The 17,942-nt window shown below is 37.6% G+C and overlaps 2 protein-coding genes across 4 annotated transcripts; both read left to right on the forward strand.

The window, feature by feature from the left end:
• The first annotated feature begins 6,416 nt into the window (after nt 1-6,416).
• On the forward strand, nt 6,417-10,979 carry LOC125210893 (azadirone synthase LFS-like). 2 transcript variants are annotated; one of them, XM_048110518.2, is made up of 11 exons: nt 6,417-6,656; nt 7,285-7,480; nt 7,572-7,670; nt 7,805-7,856; nt 8,712-8,833; nt 8,922-9,022; nt 9,103-9,161; nt 9,581-9,637; nt 9,891-9,936; nt 10,546-10,625; nt 10,764-10,979. In XM_048110518.2, exons 1-11 carry the CDS (start codon nt 6,537-6,539, stop codon nt 10,840-10,842), a joined length of 1,011 nt encoding a protein of 336 aa, XP_047966475.1. In that variant the 5' UTR covers nt 6,417-6,536; the 3' UTR covers nt 10,843-10,979. The 2 variants fall into 2 exon arrangements, 1 of the variants encoding a protein (XP_047966475.1); XR_007174422.2 differs by lacking the exon at nt 9,891-9,936 and having other exon boundaries at nt 10,764-10,821.
• A 3,599-nt stretch (nt 10,980-14,578) lies between these two features.
• On the forward strand, nt 14,579-17,792 carry LOC125216856 (ras-related protein RABA5a-like). Of its 2 annotated transcripts, none has more exons than XM_048118628.2 (4): nt 14,579-14,988; nt 16,091-16,183; nt 16,323-17,026; nt 17,223-17,792. In XM_048118628.2, the coding sequence occupies exons 3-4, from the start codon at nt 16,690-16,692 to the stop codon at nt 17,552-17,554; spliced, it is 669 nt and encodes a 222-aa protein (XP_047974585.1). In that variant the 5' UTR covers nt 14,579-14,988; nt 16,091-16,183; nt 16,323-16,689; the 3' UTR covers nt 17,555-17,792. The 2 variants fall into 2 exon arrangements, with proteins under 2 accessions (XP_047974585.1, XP_088925505.1); XM_089069379.1 differs by lacking the exon at nt 14,579-14,988 and adding an exon at nt 15,053-15,239.
• Nucleotides 17,793-17,942: the final 150 nt, after the last annotated feature.

The raw sequence follows: 17,942 nt of genomic DNA on the forward strand, positions 1-17,942 counted from the left end.
AAGAAAAAGAGAGTGAGACAGAACCGATGGAGAAGGAGGAGTATTTTGGGCCTTTTTCTTTTGATAGAGGAGAAATAAGGATGAGAGTATAGTTGGGCTACTCTTTTGGGCCTCACTATTTTTTTGAATGGAGAAATAAGGGGGGCTAAGTAAAATGATATGTGTTGGGCCACTAATTAATATAAATTGTTGGGACGATAAATAAATTAACCGTGGAGGAAATACAAAGAGCCAAGGGAGGAATTTTAAGCGTGAGCGGCCTACCGGCGTCGCACGCGACACCTTGGGCGACTGCCGAATAATCGAAAATATGCGAAAGATGATAAGAGAGATAAAAGACTTTAATTAGGGTACATGCATTCTAACCAGTAGTTTTCTCGCGCTGATTGTTGTGTTATTACTTTGTGATCTAAAGAGAGTTGTTCCGTGAGACTCTAAGTTCGGAAAGAGGAAATACGCAAGTGTGAGATCTTTTAAGTGAACGAGGTGGGCTTTCGAACTAAAGTTTTACTGTGGGCTTTCGGTTTAAATACGAATTATGTGCCAAGTCTATCTTATATAGAAATTGGTGCTATGTGTGGGCTTTCTATTTAAGAGATGTCCTTTTAAGTACGATCGAAATTATTATTATTAACCCATACGATGCGATATATGTGCTTAAAGTGGAAGTGATTGTCATGTGTTGCTATGTATAGCTTCTCCAGTGGATTGTGAATCGCTTGGCCTTGCCGATATAATGTTATACGATGTTCGACTTGGTTAATATGATGTTATTCGATGCTCGGTGCCGACCGATAAACATGCGTTATGTTTCAAACTGGTTTTGAAAGGAAATGAGGATACAAATATTTTGTCATGCCATATTTTATTTTGAGAAATGTCTATCTGTTTGTCTAGTAAGGGGAGCGTAGCGTCCCTACAAGACCACTTATTTTATAATCGAATTTGGGGGTGTGGAGAGTGTGTCCACCCAGGCTAGTGTACACAACATGTGGATCGGGAGCCATTCTTCGAGTTGGTTGGTCTAGTGGACTCGGAATGTGGCCACATTCTCAGTTCATGTATAGTTTTGATGTGGTCTATAGGACCTATCTGAAGTGGTTGTTGCCACGTATAGTTAATCGAATTCGGGTCTTAGTGTGGGTAGCGTCCCTACTTTGACTAGTGTACACCTGGGACCGTGAGTCATCTAGCGGGTTGGCCGGTTATTGTGACCGTGGGAGGTTGCCACTTTCACGGCACCAGAAATAACAGATATGACAATTTTTTTCAAAGAACTCAAGGAGAAATGGTTGTGTTTTGAAATAATGTTGAGAAGGACTTGGAGATGAGTCGAAAGTTTGTGCTTGAAATGATTTTAGTGCTTTCTCGATAGTTTAAAGTAAAGACCGAGATTCACTCAATGGTGGCATGACATAAGTGTTTTTATAAAATCGTTTTGGCTTGTGTTCACTAAGTACATCAAGTACTCAGTCCTACATATGTTTCCCTATGTGCAGGTTGAGCAGTGATGACGATGGGCGGTCTTGAGCAGAAACGGCGTATGTTCTTTGATAGAATGGTGATTGGATGTATCGTGTCTCCATACATGATGTCATTCGCTCTTGAACGCTTCCGCTAAAACAATATTTCTTTTGAGTTTATGTAATTGATGAGACGATACTCTGATTTTATTCAAGTCATTTCTATGATTTCGAGCCAAGTCCAATTATCCCTTTGTTATTCACCCTTCTTCCCCGCTTCTTATATCCCACCCCAGTCGCGATAACCCTAGCTTTCTATCCTTAGAAAGGCGGGGCGTGACACCTATCTGCGAAAGCCGCCACACAAGATTGTCAGTTCCTGCTCGATTTGCACGGGAGGGTGCACGGCTTTCCGGGTATGCTAGGAAGCATAGATTGTATGCATTGGCAGTGGAAGACTATCCAACCGCTTGGAGAGGCTAATTTACAACCGGGTTCAAGGGCACGCGCCCAACCATCATTCTGGAAGCCGTTGCCGACTAACGGCTATGAATTTGGCATGCGTACTTCGATGTGGCCGGATCGAAGAACGACCTCATTGTCCTGCAGTCCTCGCTTTTGTTCAACGACCAATGCCAGGGAATAGGCCCCTTGGTTGACTTCACCGCCAACGGTAACCAGTATCATATGGGGTATTACTTGGCGGACGACATATACCTAACTTGGCCCGTTTTCATGAAGATGACCAGTTTTCCAACTGAGCTGAAAAGGACTTATTTTTCCCTACGGCAAGAGGCGGCGCGAAAGGATGTGGAACAGGCTTTCAGTGTGCTCCAATCATGTTGGGCATTGGTCAAAGGTCCGACGCAGTTCTTCTACGAAGGTGATATCACTGATATCATCTATGTCGCTATCGTATTGCATAACATGATAATGGATGATGAAGGTGAAGAAGTCGACAACGTCCCCGTTGAACACATTGCAGGACCAAGCTACGGTGTCGCTGATGCACTATTTATTTAGCACTAAAAATACCTGCAAGTATACAGGGTAGATCTAGTATAGCTAAAGGTCAGTACCGGGTTGTCGAACACGGGGAATATAATTGCAACTGACTATTATGTACTAAGCATCAAATACTATCTAGAGAAACAAGAGAATTTGGATGTTTGAAAATAAAAACAATTAAAAGCAAACAATCGACTAAATGCAATTATATCACAAAGATAAAATATGAGAGATAAGAGATAAGAGAATTCTAGGGATGTGCGTTCACAATTATGGTTATACAAATTCCAACTACAATACCCTAGCACAGTTTATTCTTCGATAAAACGAATCACACAAGTTATGCCCTTGCGATACACGCGTAGATTACTAACACTAGGGTTGTCAATCCTAGATTCGTAACTCAAAGCTCCTAAGACCCTTGAAAAGTCCTCACTCTCAATTAACAGTGTCGTTTTAAGGGAAGCTAATTGTAGTGTCTATTAAGTGGATCTAACTCGCCAACCTCCTCTCACGATTATGTAGCAAGTTATATTAAATCAGCATCGAATGTGTCACTCAAACATGCAGTATTACCGAACAACTTAAGGAAGAAATGAAGTATAAACAAAACGGATATTAAATAGAAAACAGAATTGTATAAACCAAATAAAAGTTACTAACACATCCCTAAAATCCTATGAATTTAGTTACACATGAAAGAATAAGATAAAAACATAGATTATAGGGAAGTCAATAAGAAAATAAGAAAATAAGAATGATAAGGCTAATTTCATGCATCGGCTATATGGTGAAAAGCACTATATTTTGCTGGGTCTAACACAGTTTTTAAGCCAGGTGTGTGACAAAATCGCTAGATCTAGGAGATGCTGGAGGAAACGGACTAGCGAAGGAATGAAGGAGAAGTGAACAGAATTTAAGGAAAAGAAGGCTAGAAGAAGGGAGTCAATAGCCGAGGGCAACAAAGTCTATCTATACCTCGCTGGGCCCCACTTCAACGCCTATAAATAGAGGAGCATGCAACACACAACATATACAACTTTTCGCTCTTAGCTCACACACAACACACACACACTTGGGGAAATGGGAGTTCTGGGGTAGTTTAGGTTTTAAGGGGTCCAATCTTCAGAGGAAGTCCGTCGTAACACCGTCCGCGTGAGGGAGAAGATACAATCTATTTACTTTCGGTTCTTTTGCACTCTATTTCGTTCGAACTTCACTTTTGGAAGTCGATTTGGTTGTTGATGTTACTGATTATCTATGCATTTCTTAGTTTTTTGTTATATTGTGTTATCTTGTGTTGATCTATGTTGATCCTGTTGTTAAAAGCTTTTATTTCGGCAAGTTACATGTTGATCTCTGTTTTTGTCACTTTGGTGCTTGATCTGGGGAATTTGGCTGTAGATCTGCGGTGTTGTTGTTGACCGGAGGTTGTTTGTTGAATCTAAAGTTATGGAATGTTTTTTTAGGCTGGAGTTTGTGTCGGATGCTTGGATCCGGAGTGGATTTAGCATCCGAGGTTGGATTTGAACAGGGGAAGTCGAGTTGTGCATGGATTTTGAGTTTTCTGTTTACTTTCTGTTTTGCTTCGTCTAGCAGCCATAGATCTGTTTAGTTCTTAATTGTTCTTCATTAAATCGTTAAAATCCAGTCTGCTCTGTTTTCCGATTACGTTTCATACCAGTTTCTTCTGTTTTGTGAAATTTGATTTGAAGAAGATGATGCGCTGTTAGTTAGTACTTTAGTTAGTTGTTTTCTCAGCTTTTCGTCCGTACTTGCTTTTTCAGTCATGGTCCCCACCGTCAGTTTATTTCCCAAATCTAGATAATTTAGAATAGTTTCTTAGATCTAGCGATTGTCTCTGTTCCAGTTTGCGTGCATGTTTCTGTTTTGTCTAGATCTAGCCGTTAGCTTAGCAGATTTCAATACCAGGTGTATTTTAATTTCCTCAACCCAAAAATGCGTGGCAGCAGCCAACCCAAAAATCATTTCCAAATCCTTGAGCATGTTCATTACGCATCCATCTCTGTGGGATCGATCTCTACTTTCCTGTGCTAAGTTTTAGTATAAGTGGTTGAGGGTTTTGAAGAAGTGATCTGTGTGTCCGACGACCGAGATTTTTCAACGACCAGTGAGTTCCTAGTCCTTGTGATCTAGTGGATTTGCTGGACCTAGGAAACTTGTTATTCTTTTCTGTGCACACTAGCAAACACTCGTGTCTTCAAAGAACTAAAGCAAATAAAACCCAAAGGTTGAATCCTTGTAGCCTTGATCTTCTCTTGATTCCTTCTTCAACCCCTTGCACAATGAAGAACTCTCAAATTTATGCTATGGAATTCATCGGCAAAAAGATGAAGGGTGAAAGATTAGGGTTGGAGGAGGAACTATGAAAGCTCCCCTTTTTAGGGCTATGGAATGGTTGAATTCTATGAATGAGGTTATGGGGTATATATAGGCTTTGGAGGAGGAGCTATGAAAGCTCTCCTTTTTAGGGCTATGGAATGGTTGAATTCTATGAATGAGGTTATGGGGTATATATAGGCTTGAGAAGGATTTAAATTTGGTAATAAATTTCCTCCAAGTATTAGGAAAGATGTAATTTTCATTCCCCATAGTAGAAGGAAAAGATTTGGCTTCATAAGGTAATATCTACTTTTCTTCTTTAAATTTTCGCCTAGACTGCAGCTGACAGCTTTGTGCGATTTTGGTAGAACGGCCATAACTCTCTCCACAGAACTCCGATTTACATGATTCTTGTACCATCTTGAAGCTCTTTTCAAGACAAAGAGAATGGTGTGTAGAACACTCTGATAAGACTTCAGGATCGCCAGAAAATTGAGTTTGAAGACAGTTGTCGCGCACTGCATTTTCCTAGCGGTCGCTGGCAAGGGCCCAGCGACCGCTGGAGAGAGTCAGAGTCTTCTGGACTCTTTGCAGCGACCGCTGCACATGTTGCAGCGGCCCGCTAGGCGTCCTTCAGCTCCTGCTTCCGGAAATTCACCTTTTTATGCCCTTTTTCTGCTCTATATTGCACATATCTCACAAAACACGTCAAAATACCAAAATGGATAAAATATGCGAATAATGACATGTAATGAAACTTTGACACTCAAAACGGACCAAATAATGGCCTTAAAATTGTGCAAAATCCGACGTATCAGTCGCCAGGAAGTCCCACCGTCAAGGTGTCCCTCATGGATACGCCGAGCGTCTTCGAGCATTTGTTGACATGCGCCTAAAACAAGCCCACAATCGTCTACAACACAATAAGATTGAAGAAATTTGGGCACAGAGGCATATGCACTGGTGCTTTATTTTGGTTTTATTTAAATTTGCATCTCGTCGTATTCTTTTTTCTAATATTGTAATACAACGAAGATTTGTGTATTAATATTTTTGCATTAAAATTTATTTAATTTGATAACATATTAAATATAGAAGTAAAAAAAATTAAAACAAAATAGTGATAATGTGAAAATGAAATGGAAAGGGATAGACTCTTAGGGAGGATCCTTCCATTGCAGGGAGATAAGCCCTTTAGGTAAAATGCTAATGTGGAATGGAAGGGGCCTTCCATTGTGAATGCTCAGTTTGTATAAACAAAATTATTTTTTTATTTCAATCTTTATTACTCATCTTTTTACGTTTGTCAAGGACCCTTTTCATTGTGCATGTTCAGTTTGAATAATTTGATCAAATCTAGTCCAGCTAGATTATTTTCATAAACAAAATTATTTTTTTATTTCAATCTTTATTACTCATATTTCTTACGTCTTCCCAACAAAGTCTGACTATATTCAAACGTTATCCACCCTACAAAATCCCTTGAATACTTATTTGAGAATTTTTATATATTTTAATTTTACTCACACATCTATGAATAAACCAAAGTCTTTTCTTGTGCTATGTGTATATATTGGACATGGGTTCAATAAAAAAGCTTATCTCTGACATACGTAGTACTCCTAATAGATAAGCTCATAAGCCACACAAATCTAAATACATTTTCTTATTAAAAAGAGAATTTATAATTTGGAATCTTCACTAAAAGAGAAAATAAACGGAATGACAGAAATGATGAAAGAAAAGAAAACACAGATTCCAGAATTTTCGAATGTATCAATACTGAATTGCATTGATCTCTCCAGTCCTGATGTTCAATCAACTGTCTCCCTCCTTAGACAGGTAGCTCCCTCTCTACCCTCTCTTGCACTCCACTTCTGCTTTTTTAAGCATCTTATTATTCATATATCTATTCTTTCAACATTAATTGATAACTGATTTTTCAAATATTAATTTTAAATTATGGTGCAGATTTATGTTTGTGATTACACAAGATTAGATATACACATATTTGTGGTTATTTGGATAAGTTATAGAAAAAAAAAAACCATAGTTAGGGAGATATATTGAAAATAACAAACCGTAGTAGAGTTATTTGTGTGAAAAAATTGTTGCTTATAAGATTATGAAAAATTATGTCGTGGTTGAATAATTTATTTCTTAGAGATCTTATTTTTTATGGTTTGTAAAATATGTAGGAGTTTATTTTGCTAAAAACTTTTTAAGACTTATAAGTGATTTTAAAGACAAAGAGGATAAATGCTTAAACCTTGTGACAATTGACAAATCCTCTATGTTTTTTGTAAGTTGTTTGTTTTTCTAATATTTTTTCGTAGGTCGTAACACAACTAAAGCCTTTGTTCATGTTAGAGGACATTTAGTATTTGTTTGATTTTTTTGGGTTTCATTTAGTAGTTTTATGTTAAATTGATGGTTCTGATTTCTGAATTACTTATCTTCTGAACCATAGGTATGCTTAGATTCTGGGTTCTTTTATGTGATCAATCATGGAATTGACAAGGAATTCATGGATGAGGTCTTCTCTCAAAGCAAAAGATTTTTCAATTTGCCCAATGAGGACAAAATGAAGCTTCTAAGGAACAAGAAAAATCGTGGCTATGCTCCATTGTTTGATCAATCTTTGGACCCCGCCAATCAAATGCATGGTTTGGTATCTCTAACCACCACACATGATATAGCTTAAACAGTTTCGGTTTTCCGGCTGAGTTAAAAAAAATATACGTTTAAACATTTCAGGGGACTATAAGGAAGGATATTACATAGGTGTTGAAGTATCCGAAGATCATTCTGATGCACAGAAACCATTTTACGGGCCAAACAGGTGGCCATCTGAGGGTAACTTTCTAGAAGATTTGATTTCATGAAGACTGAGTAACTGGTTTGAACTGCAGTTTGTGCATGCCAAATGCCTGTTGTGCTTGTGTTAAATATTATGAATATCGATATGTAAACCATTTGACTGTTGACAGATATGCTGCCCAAATGGAGGGAAACTATGGAGAAATATTTTCAAGGGGCATTGTAAGTTTCATCTTGTCATTTGTGTATAACCATCATTCTAGACACATATATATCCATGAAAGTCAGTCGTGTGCATCTTTTCCCTTACCCAAAACATATATGTCCTATTTATCTTAGGATAATCAGTGTTCTTAGTATTTCTTCATTAAATAATTTTGTGGTTGTCCATATATATGTAGTGCTAAAATGAGAAACATTAGAAAAATATTGGCTAGATTATCAAAAGACCCTACTTTGGATAGATATACAGGTGCAAAGATATATTTTTCCATGACATTCTATATTTTCGTTGAAGAAGGATTTAGTGATGTATATGAGATAGTTCCTGAATAATAGTTGTACCACTAACTATATGCTATCCATGTCCCACTTTAATGTTCACTTGGAGTTTTTATTCCAAAATTTCTTATGCTTTTAGGCCAGCAGATTATGCACCCTCTTATTTTAGGTGCATTTTTCTAGTTTTAGGAACAAATTACTTCACTTAACAGGAATGAGAAAAACAGATCCTGTTACAATGCCTTTTAGCAAGTAATAAGTTTACAAAATAGTGGCGGATTCAATTTCGAACTGAGATTATTTTTTTTTCATCTTTCCCTTACCCATCTCTATTGACTCTCCTCGCCTTAAATCTTTGTTGTGAATAAAATCTATAAATTACTTCAGTCAAAAAGCAAAGGTTCAGAGGATGAGAGGTTCATCTGATGGTTAGTCTGATCATAGTCATATTTTAGTTAGAGAATTCTGTTGCAGGGAAGACTGCTACAAAATTTTCTCTCATTTGAACTTTTTAGCTTAGGGTAATGGTGGATCTCAGGTAATATGTCTCATGATTTCAACTTTGGATATTAATAGAGATGTAGCAAAATCCATTTCACGGCTGTTAGCCCTTGCGTTAGGGCTAAATGTCGACTTTTTCTGTCAACCTGGAATTCTTGGAAAATCTATTGCAACTCTGAAGCTGCTGCATTATGAAGGTAAGGATTATTTTGATTCAATCAGTGCAAGTAACATGTCATAGCAGATGTTAATAGAGTATAACAGTGCTTCATTATTATAACTTAGATCAAATTTCTGAACCCGCCAATGGAATATTTGGAGCTGGTGCGCATTCTGATTTTGGTTTGATTACCCTTTTGGCTACTGACGATAACTATGGTCTTCAGGTATGTGCAAAGAAAAATATTACTGTCTTTTTCATTCACCATTTTCTCAATTTATATCTATAACTTAGAAATATCTACAGATATGTAAAGACAAAGATGCTAAGCCTCAGATCTGGGAGTATGTACCACCATTAAAAGGGTGAGGCTATATATACTGTTTTTAGTCTTTTTTCATAGCAAAACTTTATGCTGCTCATCAAAAACAGTTTTCATGTGTAACGATTAGTGCATAATTTTGACTATATGGTTAAGAACATTTAGTTTTATATTTTATGAAAGTTAATACATGTGGGTGCCAAGTTATTACTGTAAATATGCTGTCTCATATCATCTTTATTATCGAAAACATAGATAATTTACCGGAGTAGTCTACACTGATAGTAAATTGCTATGATTTTTAAGTCAGTTATAGTTTGGTTTTGACTTATGATTATTAAGTACATCTATATATATATCTAAGTATTTGAAATCACATGTAAAACATCGAGGACTGAATTTTATATGTGTCTTCTTTCTCTTAATTCAAACATTATAACTTTGTCATTTTATGTGATGTAGGGCATTTATAGTCAATATAGGTGATATGTTGGAGCGCTGGAGCAACTGCTTTTTCAGGTAGTTATACAATCACATACAAGTATGATCGTCGGTCTATTTAAATACCTTGAAAGATTGTGATGTGCTATGATCCTATTACATAATGTTGTACCCCTGCACCTGTTTGTGTCCATCAATGGGAGCTTTATATTGAGATCTTTTCTGTGACTCCCTGTCAGATAGTGTTCATATATACATAGACAACCTTATTTGACTCAATAAAGATCCACACTGATAATGTTTTGATCTGTATGTTTTGATCTTAATACAGATCCACACTGCATCGGGTATTAGGAAATGGCCAAGAAAGATATTCTGTAAGACTTTTTAAATCTTACGATGTCCTTCGAGGGATTTCCTTCTTGTCCTGCCCTATACCTTTGTTTAATCTACTTTTAGTTTTCATTTCCTTCATTGAGTGATCAACCATTTGTGTTAGAAAGGGGAAGAAACTAAGCATGGCCTTAATTAAAAGGGGAAAGAGAAGCTTTGTTAACTTGAGTTACAGTTAGTGTTAATGGTCAGAGTTAGAGGTCGGAGGGGTTAATTTTCGAAGTACAGAGTCAGCACAAGCTAAAATACCATTTATTTGCATCATAGTTGCTAGAGGAATGAGACAACAAAAGAATCCGCTAGTGACTGAAATCGTGACCAAATGGTTCATCTCAGTCAGTGTGAGATTGACGAAAGAAAAACATAGGCACAGCTTTGTCTTGTCATCTCTCTGGTAAAAGTAATATAGGAATTGGACCACATAAGTTTCTTTTTAATGAATGGTGGAAATCTATGGAGCCAAGGTTTTTTGTTGGACAAAAAGGGCTATTCTTGAAATCTTGTGATGGTGATATAACATGTGCCTTTTAACTATAGGCTTTGTATCAACACATCTGAACATGGAAATCTGACTCTTGTTTTTCCATTGGCAGATAGCATTTTTTGTTGAGCTTAACCATGACTGCGTTGTCGAATGCCTGCCAACATGTCAATCCGAGAAGAATCCTCCAAAGTGAGTCCATTGATTATCGCTTGCTCTTAGTACTTCAGATTTTCCCAGTGATTTGTTTCTCACAGATGATTTTGGATTTAAGCTGAAGTCTTACCGCAATAGAAATTTTACTTCTTCGTATACTAATTTCTCTTGTAGGTTCACTCCAATCAAATATGAAGATTACCTTCTGCAGAGATATAAAGATACTCATGTTGACCTCAATACCTACAAATGAAATGATCTAATAGTGTATGCCTACAAAACTAATGTTTTGAAAAAGGTACTGATGTTGAAGACCAAATGTTTTACTTTTAAATTTTCAATTATTTGATGTTTCGATTACTTCATAAAGTATGGGCGAGTGTTATTCTACTTGAGTTCTAATACTAAATGAAACACTTAAATACTCCATTCGTCCCACTTTAGGAGTCTCGGTTGGAGTATGTCACAAATACAGTATGTACCAAAATCTAATAACCCATCAACCAAACATGATAGGATGAAAGTACAACCATCTTTTCGTATTAAGTGTTAGAAGAGTTTTAGAGGTTACATCATTAACTAAATTATACTCTCTCCGTCCACGAAAAATATATCATTTTGTAAATGACACGGGTTTTAATGTAGAATTGGTAAAATAAGAGAGAAAGGAAAAAAATAGAGAAGGGGAAAAAATAAGAGAGAATTAGTGTTAGGGGAATGTGGGGTCCATACTATTAGTAAGAGAGAAGGGAAAAAAATAAAAGAGAAGTTGTTGAAAACTTTCCTTTTTTGGAATGTGCCCTATTTTTTATGGACAACCAAAAATGACAATGTGTCATATTTTTCGTGGACGGAGGGAGTAATAGTAAGTGAGAATTTTATAATTTAACATTAAAAAAGTCTTAATACAATATCTAGATTAATTAAGTTCTAATTGGATGTTACAAAATCCCAATTAGAATCGTAATCAATCGTAATTCGTTGTAAATTAATCTAGAATGAGTAATTACTACTACTTCCGTCCCTAAAAGTTTGTCACATTTTTCCATTTTCGTCTATCCCCCGAAGTTTGTCCCATTTCATTTTTTACCTTTTTTGGTAGTGGACCTCATATTCCACTAACTTATTCATACTCACATTTTATTATAAAACTAATATATAAAAGTAGGACTCACAATCTAATAACTTTTTCAACTCACTTTCTATTACATTTCTTAAAATCCGCGTCGGATCAAAGTGGGACAATATTTGGGGACGAATGTAGTAACTAATTAGTTAATCTACAATTAATTAGTAATTGTGGTTGTGTACATTGGCCACTGGCATGTGAGGAACACTTAAGTAGTCAAGTGTATTGGATGCAAATAAAGTTTCGGTATTATTTATGTTGAAGATCATCCGCTTGTACGTTAGATGCCTCTCTAAGCGAAAGTGGAATAAACATGGGAAAATGCAAGAATATGACTTTTTATACGACACGAAAGCACAATGCGCACCCTTACGAAATTAATAGGTTAATGTCAAGTCTTATTATGTTCGTATTTTTATCGGGTCGATCCATTAAGGGTAAGATACTTTCGGGTTGGGTTCAAGGTAACATATTAGCTATATCAACGACAATTTCATATTGGCCAAGCATAAGTCAACTTATGGATTTGTTATTCCACTATTACATGGTGAGAAGATGTGGCGAACCCTAGATGTATTGCGACAAATCATCCCTAAATCAATGCTCCGTAGTTGATGTATTGCGAAAATTCTTCTATCTTACTAGACAAACCCTAGATATAGGGATGATTCATACATGATTTATGGTATTTCACTCGACGAACACTAGAAAAGGGGGAGATCTGTGCGTGATTTATGCTTAATATTCTTCACCCTAAACTCGACGAATGTTCTTCCATCCCACTCAACTAGTTTTACAATCTTTGATTCAACATATGATTTATGCGTTTTCACCAACTAAACATCGTTGTATTCATGTTTTAAAACGGCTTTGTTTTCTTTATTTCCCCATACATCCACATAATAAACTTCATGATTTTGCCGATTATTATCCCTAATTTTGAAATAATGTGATGTGCCGTTTTCTATAAATTGATGATATGAAGTAAATCTAAGAGCATCTGCATCACTGCTCAATGCGGAAGACGGCGTCCGTGCCGCTAGCGCGGCATTGTGCTGTCCGTCGTTGTGCTCAGCGCTGCTTGATGCATCGAGCACGTCTGTGCCGCTGAGCAGGGCGACGTGGCGCGACGGGATTGGCCAACGGCATAGCCGTTGGCATTTTAATTTTTTTTAAAAAATTCAAATTTAATTAAAAAATCTTTTTAAAATTAAAAAATATATATATTTTCCCACTTCCCAATAAATTATATCTGTTTTCTCACCACTTTTAATTTATTTTTCAAATTTTTTCCAAAAATTCACATTTTCATCTATAAATACCCTCGTTTCCACACAAAAAATTTCCTACCACACTACACAATTCTCATCTAAATTCTCTCATCAATTCTCAATCTTTCACTCTTACAAAAAAAATATCCGGCTCCGGCGATCACCCTTCCGACTCCCACAGTGGGAACCACGAATGGTTCGGCTCAACACCATTCCCTAGTCTGGAAACGCAATTCTCGGCCCCTCCTCAAACCCAAGGTTCTCAAATTCCGGGTGGCTACCGGCCTTACCCGGTGGACGACCAAGATGCCCCCGAAGGGCGATATGGGTGGGCGCCCGAACAAGGATCGGGAGGGAGCGGCGGCACTCAAACTCCTCCTACTCCCACTCCTACTTCTCGTAGTGTTCGTGTTCAGGGGCGTGCCAGTGACACTCACGTCCGGGCCCCGTACACTCCGGAGGAGATGATCAGTTATTCAAAGCCTATATGGCAATATCCGAAGATCTGGAGGTTGACACGAACCAAAACGGGGATAGGTTTTGGCTCCGAGTCTCTCGCTGGTACAATGAAAACCTACTGGATGGAACAATCGAGCGCAATGAGAGTATGGTGCGCAATGCTATCTTCAGAGCCAACGAAGAAATCCAAAAGTTCCAGGGTATTACTTCCAGGAAGAGCGGTCGACGAGGAGCGGCAGGAGTGAGCTTGACATCATCAGTGCCACCATGGTGACCTACCAATCCCAACATTACAAACCATTCAAGTACCTCAACGCTTGGCAGGAGGTGAGTATGCATCCGAAGTATAAGGGAGGCGTATCATCCTCCTCTAGCTCCTCCAGCAAACGGTCGAGGTCGATATCCCTATCCGACGCCGGCGAGGATGAGGTGGTTAGCCAGCTTGCCGGAGCTAACTTGGGTAGCCCCGACGCCAGCCTGAGCAGTTCCCAACGCTGGCCGCAAGGAAGGAAACATGCGACGGCCAACCGCCGTCGTGCCTGCTCCTGCTCCTGCTCCCTTTGTGCCACCTCAAACCCCCCACCAACTCGTTGTGGACCCTTTTGACTCAACTCAATATGGCCGAGACGTTGTACATGTCTCCAGATTAACTTGAAGCACATTGGGCAATGATACGAGGTCTCCGACAAACATTGGGGATAGGCCAGAGAACTAGTCTTCTACGGAGGTATTTTTTAGTATTTAATTATGTAAATTTTAATTTGTAGGATTTTAATTATGTAATTTTTATTTTTTAGGATTTTATGTTTGTAATTTTTATTTTTTAGGATTTAATTTTTACTTTTATATTTTTTTAATTTGTAATAGTAGTTTGAGTATTTTTAATGTATTTTTATAAGGTAGAAATATTTTTAGTAAAGTGAAGAATTTAAATTAAATAATGGAATGATAGAACCTTGAGCATGAGCATGAATGTAGATATTGTGTTTTTGAAGAATAACAGAGAGTCAAAAGTTAATAAAAGTAAGTTTGGGCCCACATCCATGCTCTTGTGGAAGAGTATAGACGGGGATGCTCTAATGAATACTTGTACCTAAATGTCCATCGCTATTCTCTCAACAGAAGAGAGGGGACCTTCCTTTTCTGCATTTGTCTGTATTACCTATTGGCATCTAGCTATGGAGGTGGCACCCCACCACCCTCCCTCTCCCTCTATATAAATGTTTGACGGTTGAATGATTCATCAAGTGGAAGATCTTTCATGTAACCTTCTTGTGTTGATTAAAATATTAGGCTGGCAGACTTTGGTAGCCCACAAAGGCCAGCAATGCTCTGCTGCCTTTCCTCATCATCCATTTCTTTCTTCTCTCTCAACAACTTCAAATCTCGCATTTCCTCTCTCGTCAAATATTGAAATAATCTGCATCCCGAAATCCTCCACAACTCCATCTTCTTCTTCTTCTCTGCATTGTTCATCTTGATCTGCTCTTCGAAAGGATATGACTTGAGCTCACATTTCTAAAAATTAGGGGAATCGTCGGTATGGATTTATAATTCTTCATAATATTGTTGTAGGGACTATTTTTTGGTTTTTTTCCTCCAATAGTTGAAAGTGTTGAAGTTCTGTTTCTTCTTAGGTTTTCTGGTCAACAGAGAATTGAATTTGAGCGGACTTTGGAGGAAATGCTATTTTTTCTAGAAAATGTTATGCAGTAGTCCTTTACCACTTGCTTTTGCTTCTAAAATGCGATTCAACGGCGATGAATTTATTCTTCGACGAGCGTTCTTATTGTAAGAATGTGATGCTAGATTTTTAGTTTGAGATCGAATTGATTGAATGATCATTCAAATTTTAGTGAATTGATTGATATCTCAGATCTATCTTCACATTCCTACTTGTTTTATTAAAGACATTGCAACTCAAATAGTATTATGTTAAAAATCATGGAGGGTATTAGAAGATGCAACAAGCTGTAAAACTTGAGTGTTTTATTCTTGGAGATGAATAGTTTTGTGAATAATGTGTTGACTGTTATAGCTAATTTGTATAATGCCACTGTTCTAGACCCTTTACAGAACCAATTCCTTGCCCGGATTGAGTTCAATTGTGCAGTATGAGTTTACTTGGTGGACCGTAGGTCATTTGATATAGTTGCGCTTTGAGATATTTTGTGTTAGATTGATCTGATGACTTCTCGCCATTCTTCTATACCGTTGTAGAACTAGTTTGCCGATTTCTTTTACTCGGAATTTAGAGCAATGCTATTTAAGTACAGGAAAGCTTCACTGTGTATTTATATCATGCTTGTACTTATCGCTTGAACTTATTAGCTTTGACTTGTGGACTCATTTGTCTAAGTAGTGTGGTACACAAAATTATAGCATAATGTTCTATGCTCAGATTCGTTGCCCAGCTATCCCCATCCCTATCTCGAGTTCTCAACTTCTATATTTTTGTACACAATATAAATATTTCCTGTTATGATGCTCCTTTTCATATATCACACATTATAGGTTGGCAAACTTTCACCACTTCCCCCTTTTCAAATTCCCAATGCTCCCTTGTTTCAATGGATAGTTAGCAAGGACATGATAATGAGTTCACTCTTGATGCATCGATACTAATGTTACTTTTTCATCAGGTGTTTGTGTTAAAATGAAGAGGATGGATGCAGAAGCCTGACATAGGGAAGTGCTTTAGTATGAAGGCAGACTTGGGAATATCTATTTGAGAGGTATTGCAGTTCTTTATTCTTTTGGTATGCTCAAATTTCATCTTTTTCCAATATTATACATCTAAAGGAGGAAGTGTTCAATAAAGACTGTTGGGGTTTTGCATTTCTTATGCTAAATTGATGGTTCTGGTTCCTCCAGCTTTCAACTTTGCTTGTCGGCCAGACTGGAATCTCTAAAGGGACAAGTTTACCTGCTAACAATACAGAAGGTGCTTATACAAGAAAGAGTAGTGACAGATCTACTTCTCTCCATCTTTTATATGCCAACAACCTCATCAAAGATTCCTTCCTTCATTTCTATTCTTTATATCTATATACCTTACCTACCAAACAAAGCTTCCTCCGAGTGTCTTTATCCTCCTCCCTCTAGTTTAAAGTGTCTTTTCGAAGTGTGAACATCATATTACTTGGCATTTGGCATCCAAAACAGTCCCTATATTCTTTCAGTATATATACATTACAAACTATGGTTTTGTGCTCGGGACAGTGAAAGGGGGTGGTTGAACATGGCCTACATGGAGGATGAACAAAATGAGGATTATCTTTTTAAGATTGTCTTGATTGGTGATTCAGCTGTTGGTAAATCGAACTTGCTTGCTAGATTTGCAAGAGACGAGTTTTACCCTAATTCAAAATCTACTATCGGAGTAGAGTTCCAGACGCAAAAGATGAACATCAGTGGTAAGGAAGTTAAGGCTCAGATCTGGGACACAGCTGGGCAGGAGCGGTTTCGGGCTGTAACATCTGCATATTATAGAGGTGCAGTCGGAGCCCTCGTGGTGTACGACATCAGCAGACGCCAGACTTTTGAAAGTGTCACCAGATGGCTTAACGAACTCCACAGTAAGCAATGCGACACTTAAATGAACTATATTCGTTTCTATTATTGCTCATTTGCTTTGTTAGTTCGTAATAAAAAATTATTCTCTCATTGTTTTTGTTCTTTTTTGATTGATTTCTAATTGCATGAGAGTTGAAAATTGCTGATAGAGTGTTGATAAAGAAATTAACTTGATGAGAATGGTTGAAACTTCAACAGCTCACTCGGACATGGATGTGGTGACGATACTAGTGGGAAATAAGTCGGATATTAAAGATGCACGAGAGGTGACAACTGGCGAAGGCAAGGCCTTGGCGGAGGCACATGGTCTGTTCTTCATAGAAACATCAGCGCTAGCTTCGTCGAATGTGGCTGCTGCGTTCGAGACGGTTGTGAGAGAGATATTTAGCATTTTAAGTAGGAAAGTGATGCAATCTCAGGACCTGAAGCTTAAAGGCAGCGGCTGGTTGGCAAATGGGAAAACTGTAGTTTTACAGAGTGATGAAAAGCAGGAAGCGGGAACTAAAACAGGTTGGTGTTGTTCACAATGATTTTCATATTGCATTTAAATTTCCAGAATCGAATTCTGATAATTTTACTCCAACTCAAAAGCATAGGCCTCTTCTTTATAGTAATTGTGTAAATGAATTGGATGGCTTAAGATTCTTCATTTTTTGGGTTGACTGTCACAAAGCCCCTTCTCTAATTGTACTATTGATATTGTGAAAACCTTGTTTATTTTGAAAGTGATATATTCCCATCCTACTTGTTGATGGGCGTGGGTATAAATCGGTGCTCTTTTCCTTGTGATTTGTACATTACTTTTATCTCTAAGGCTTATGTGGTCCTATCTAATCCAAGGCATGCATTTGCCTTGCATTCATGGGACCCCATATTTTGATCTTACATTTAGTTTCCATTGATATCATGATGTGACTG

Source organism: Salvia hispanica, chromosome 3, assembly GCF_029641045.1.
Source record: "Salvia hispanica isolate PSC_SH4W2 chromosome 3, Shi_PSC_v1, whole genome shotgun sequence".
Taxonomy (NCBI): domain Eukaryota; kingdom Viridiplantae; phylum Streptophyta; class Magnoliopsida; order Lamiales; family Lamiaceae; genus Salvia; species Salvia hispanica.

Bases quoted from the DNA above. Each gene is read 5' to 3' on its own strand.
- LOC125210893 (XM_048110518.2), top strand. From the start codon at position 6,537: ATGACAGAAATGATGAAAGAAAAGAAAACACAGATTCCAGAATTTTCG. The intron at 7,857-8,711 runs GTAAGTTTCATC...GGATATTAATAG, and splicing joins AAATATTTTCAAGGGGCATT to AGATGTAGCAAAATCCATTT. The intron at 9,937-10,545 runs GTAAGACTTTTT...TTCCATTGGCAG, and splicing joins ATGGCCAAGAAAGATATTCT to ATAGCATTTTTTGTTGAGCT.
- LOC125216856 (XM_048118628.2), top strand. From the start codon at position 16,690: ATGGCCTACATGGAGGATGAACAAAATGAGGATTATCTTTTTAAGATT. The intron at 17,027-17,222 runs GTAAGCAATGCG...AAACTTCAACAG, and splicing joins ATGGCTTAACGAACTCCACA to CTCACTCGGACATGGATGTG.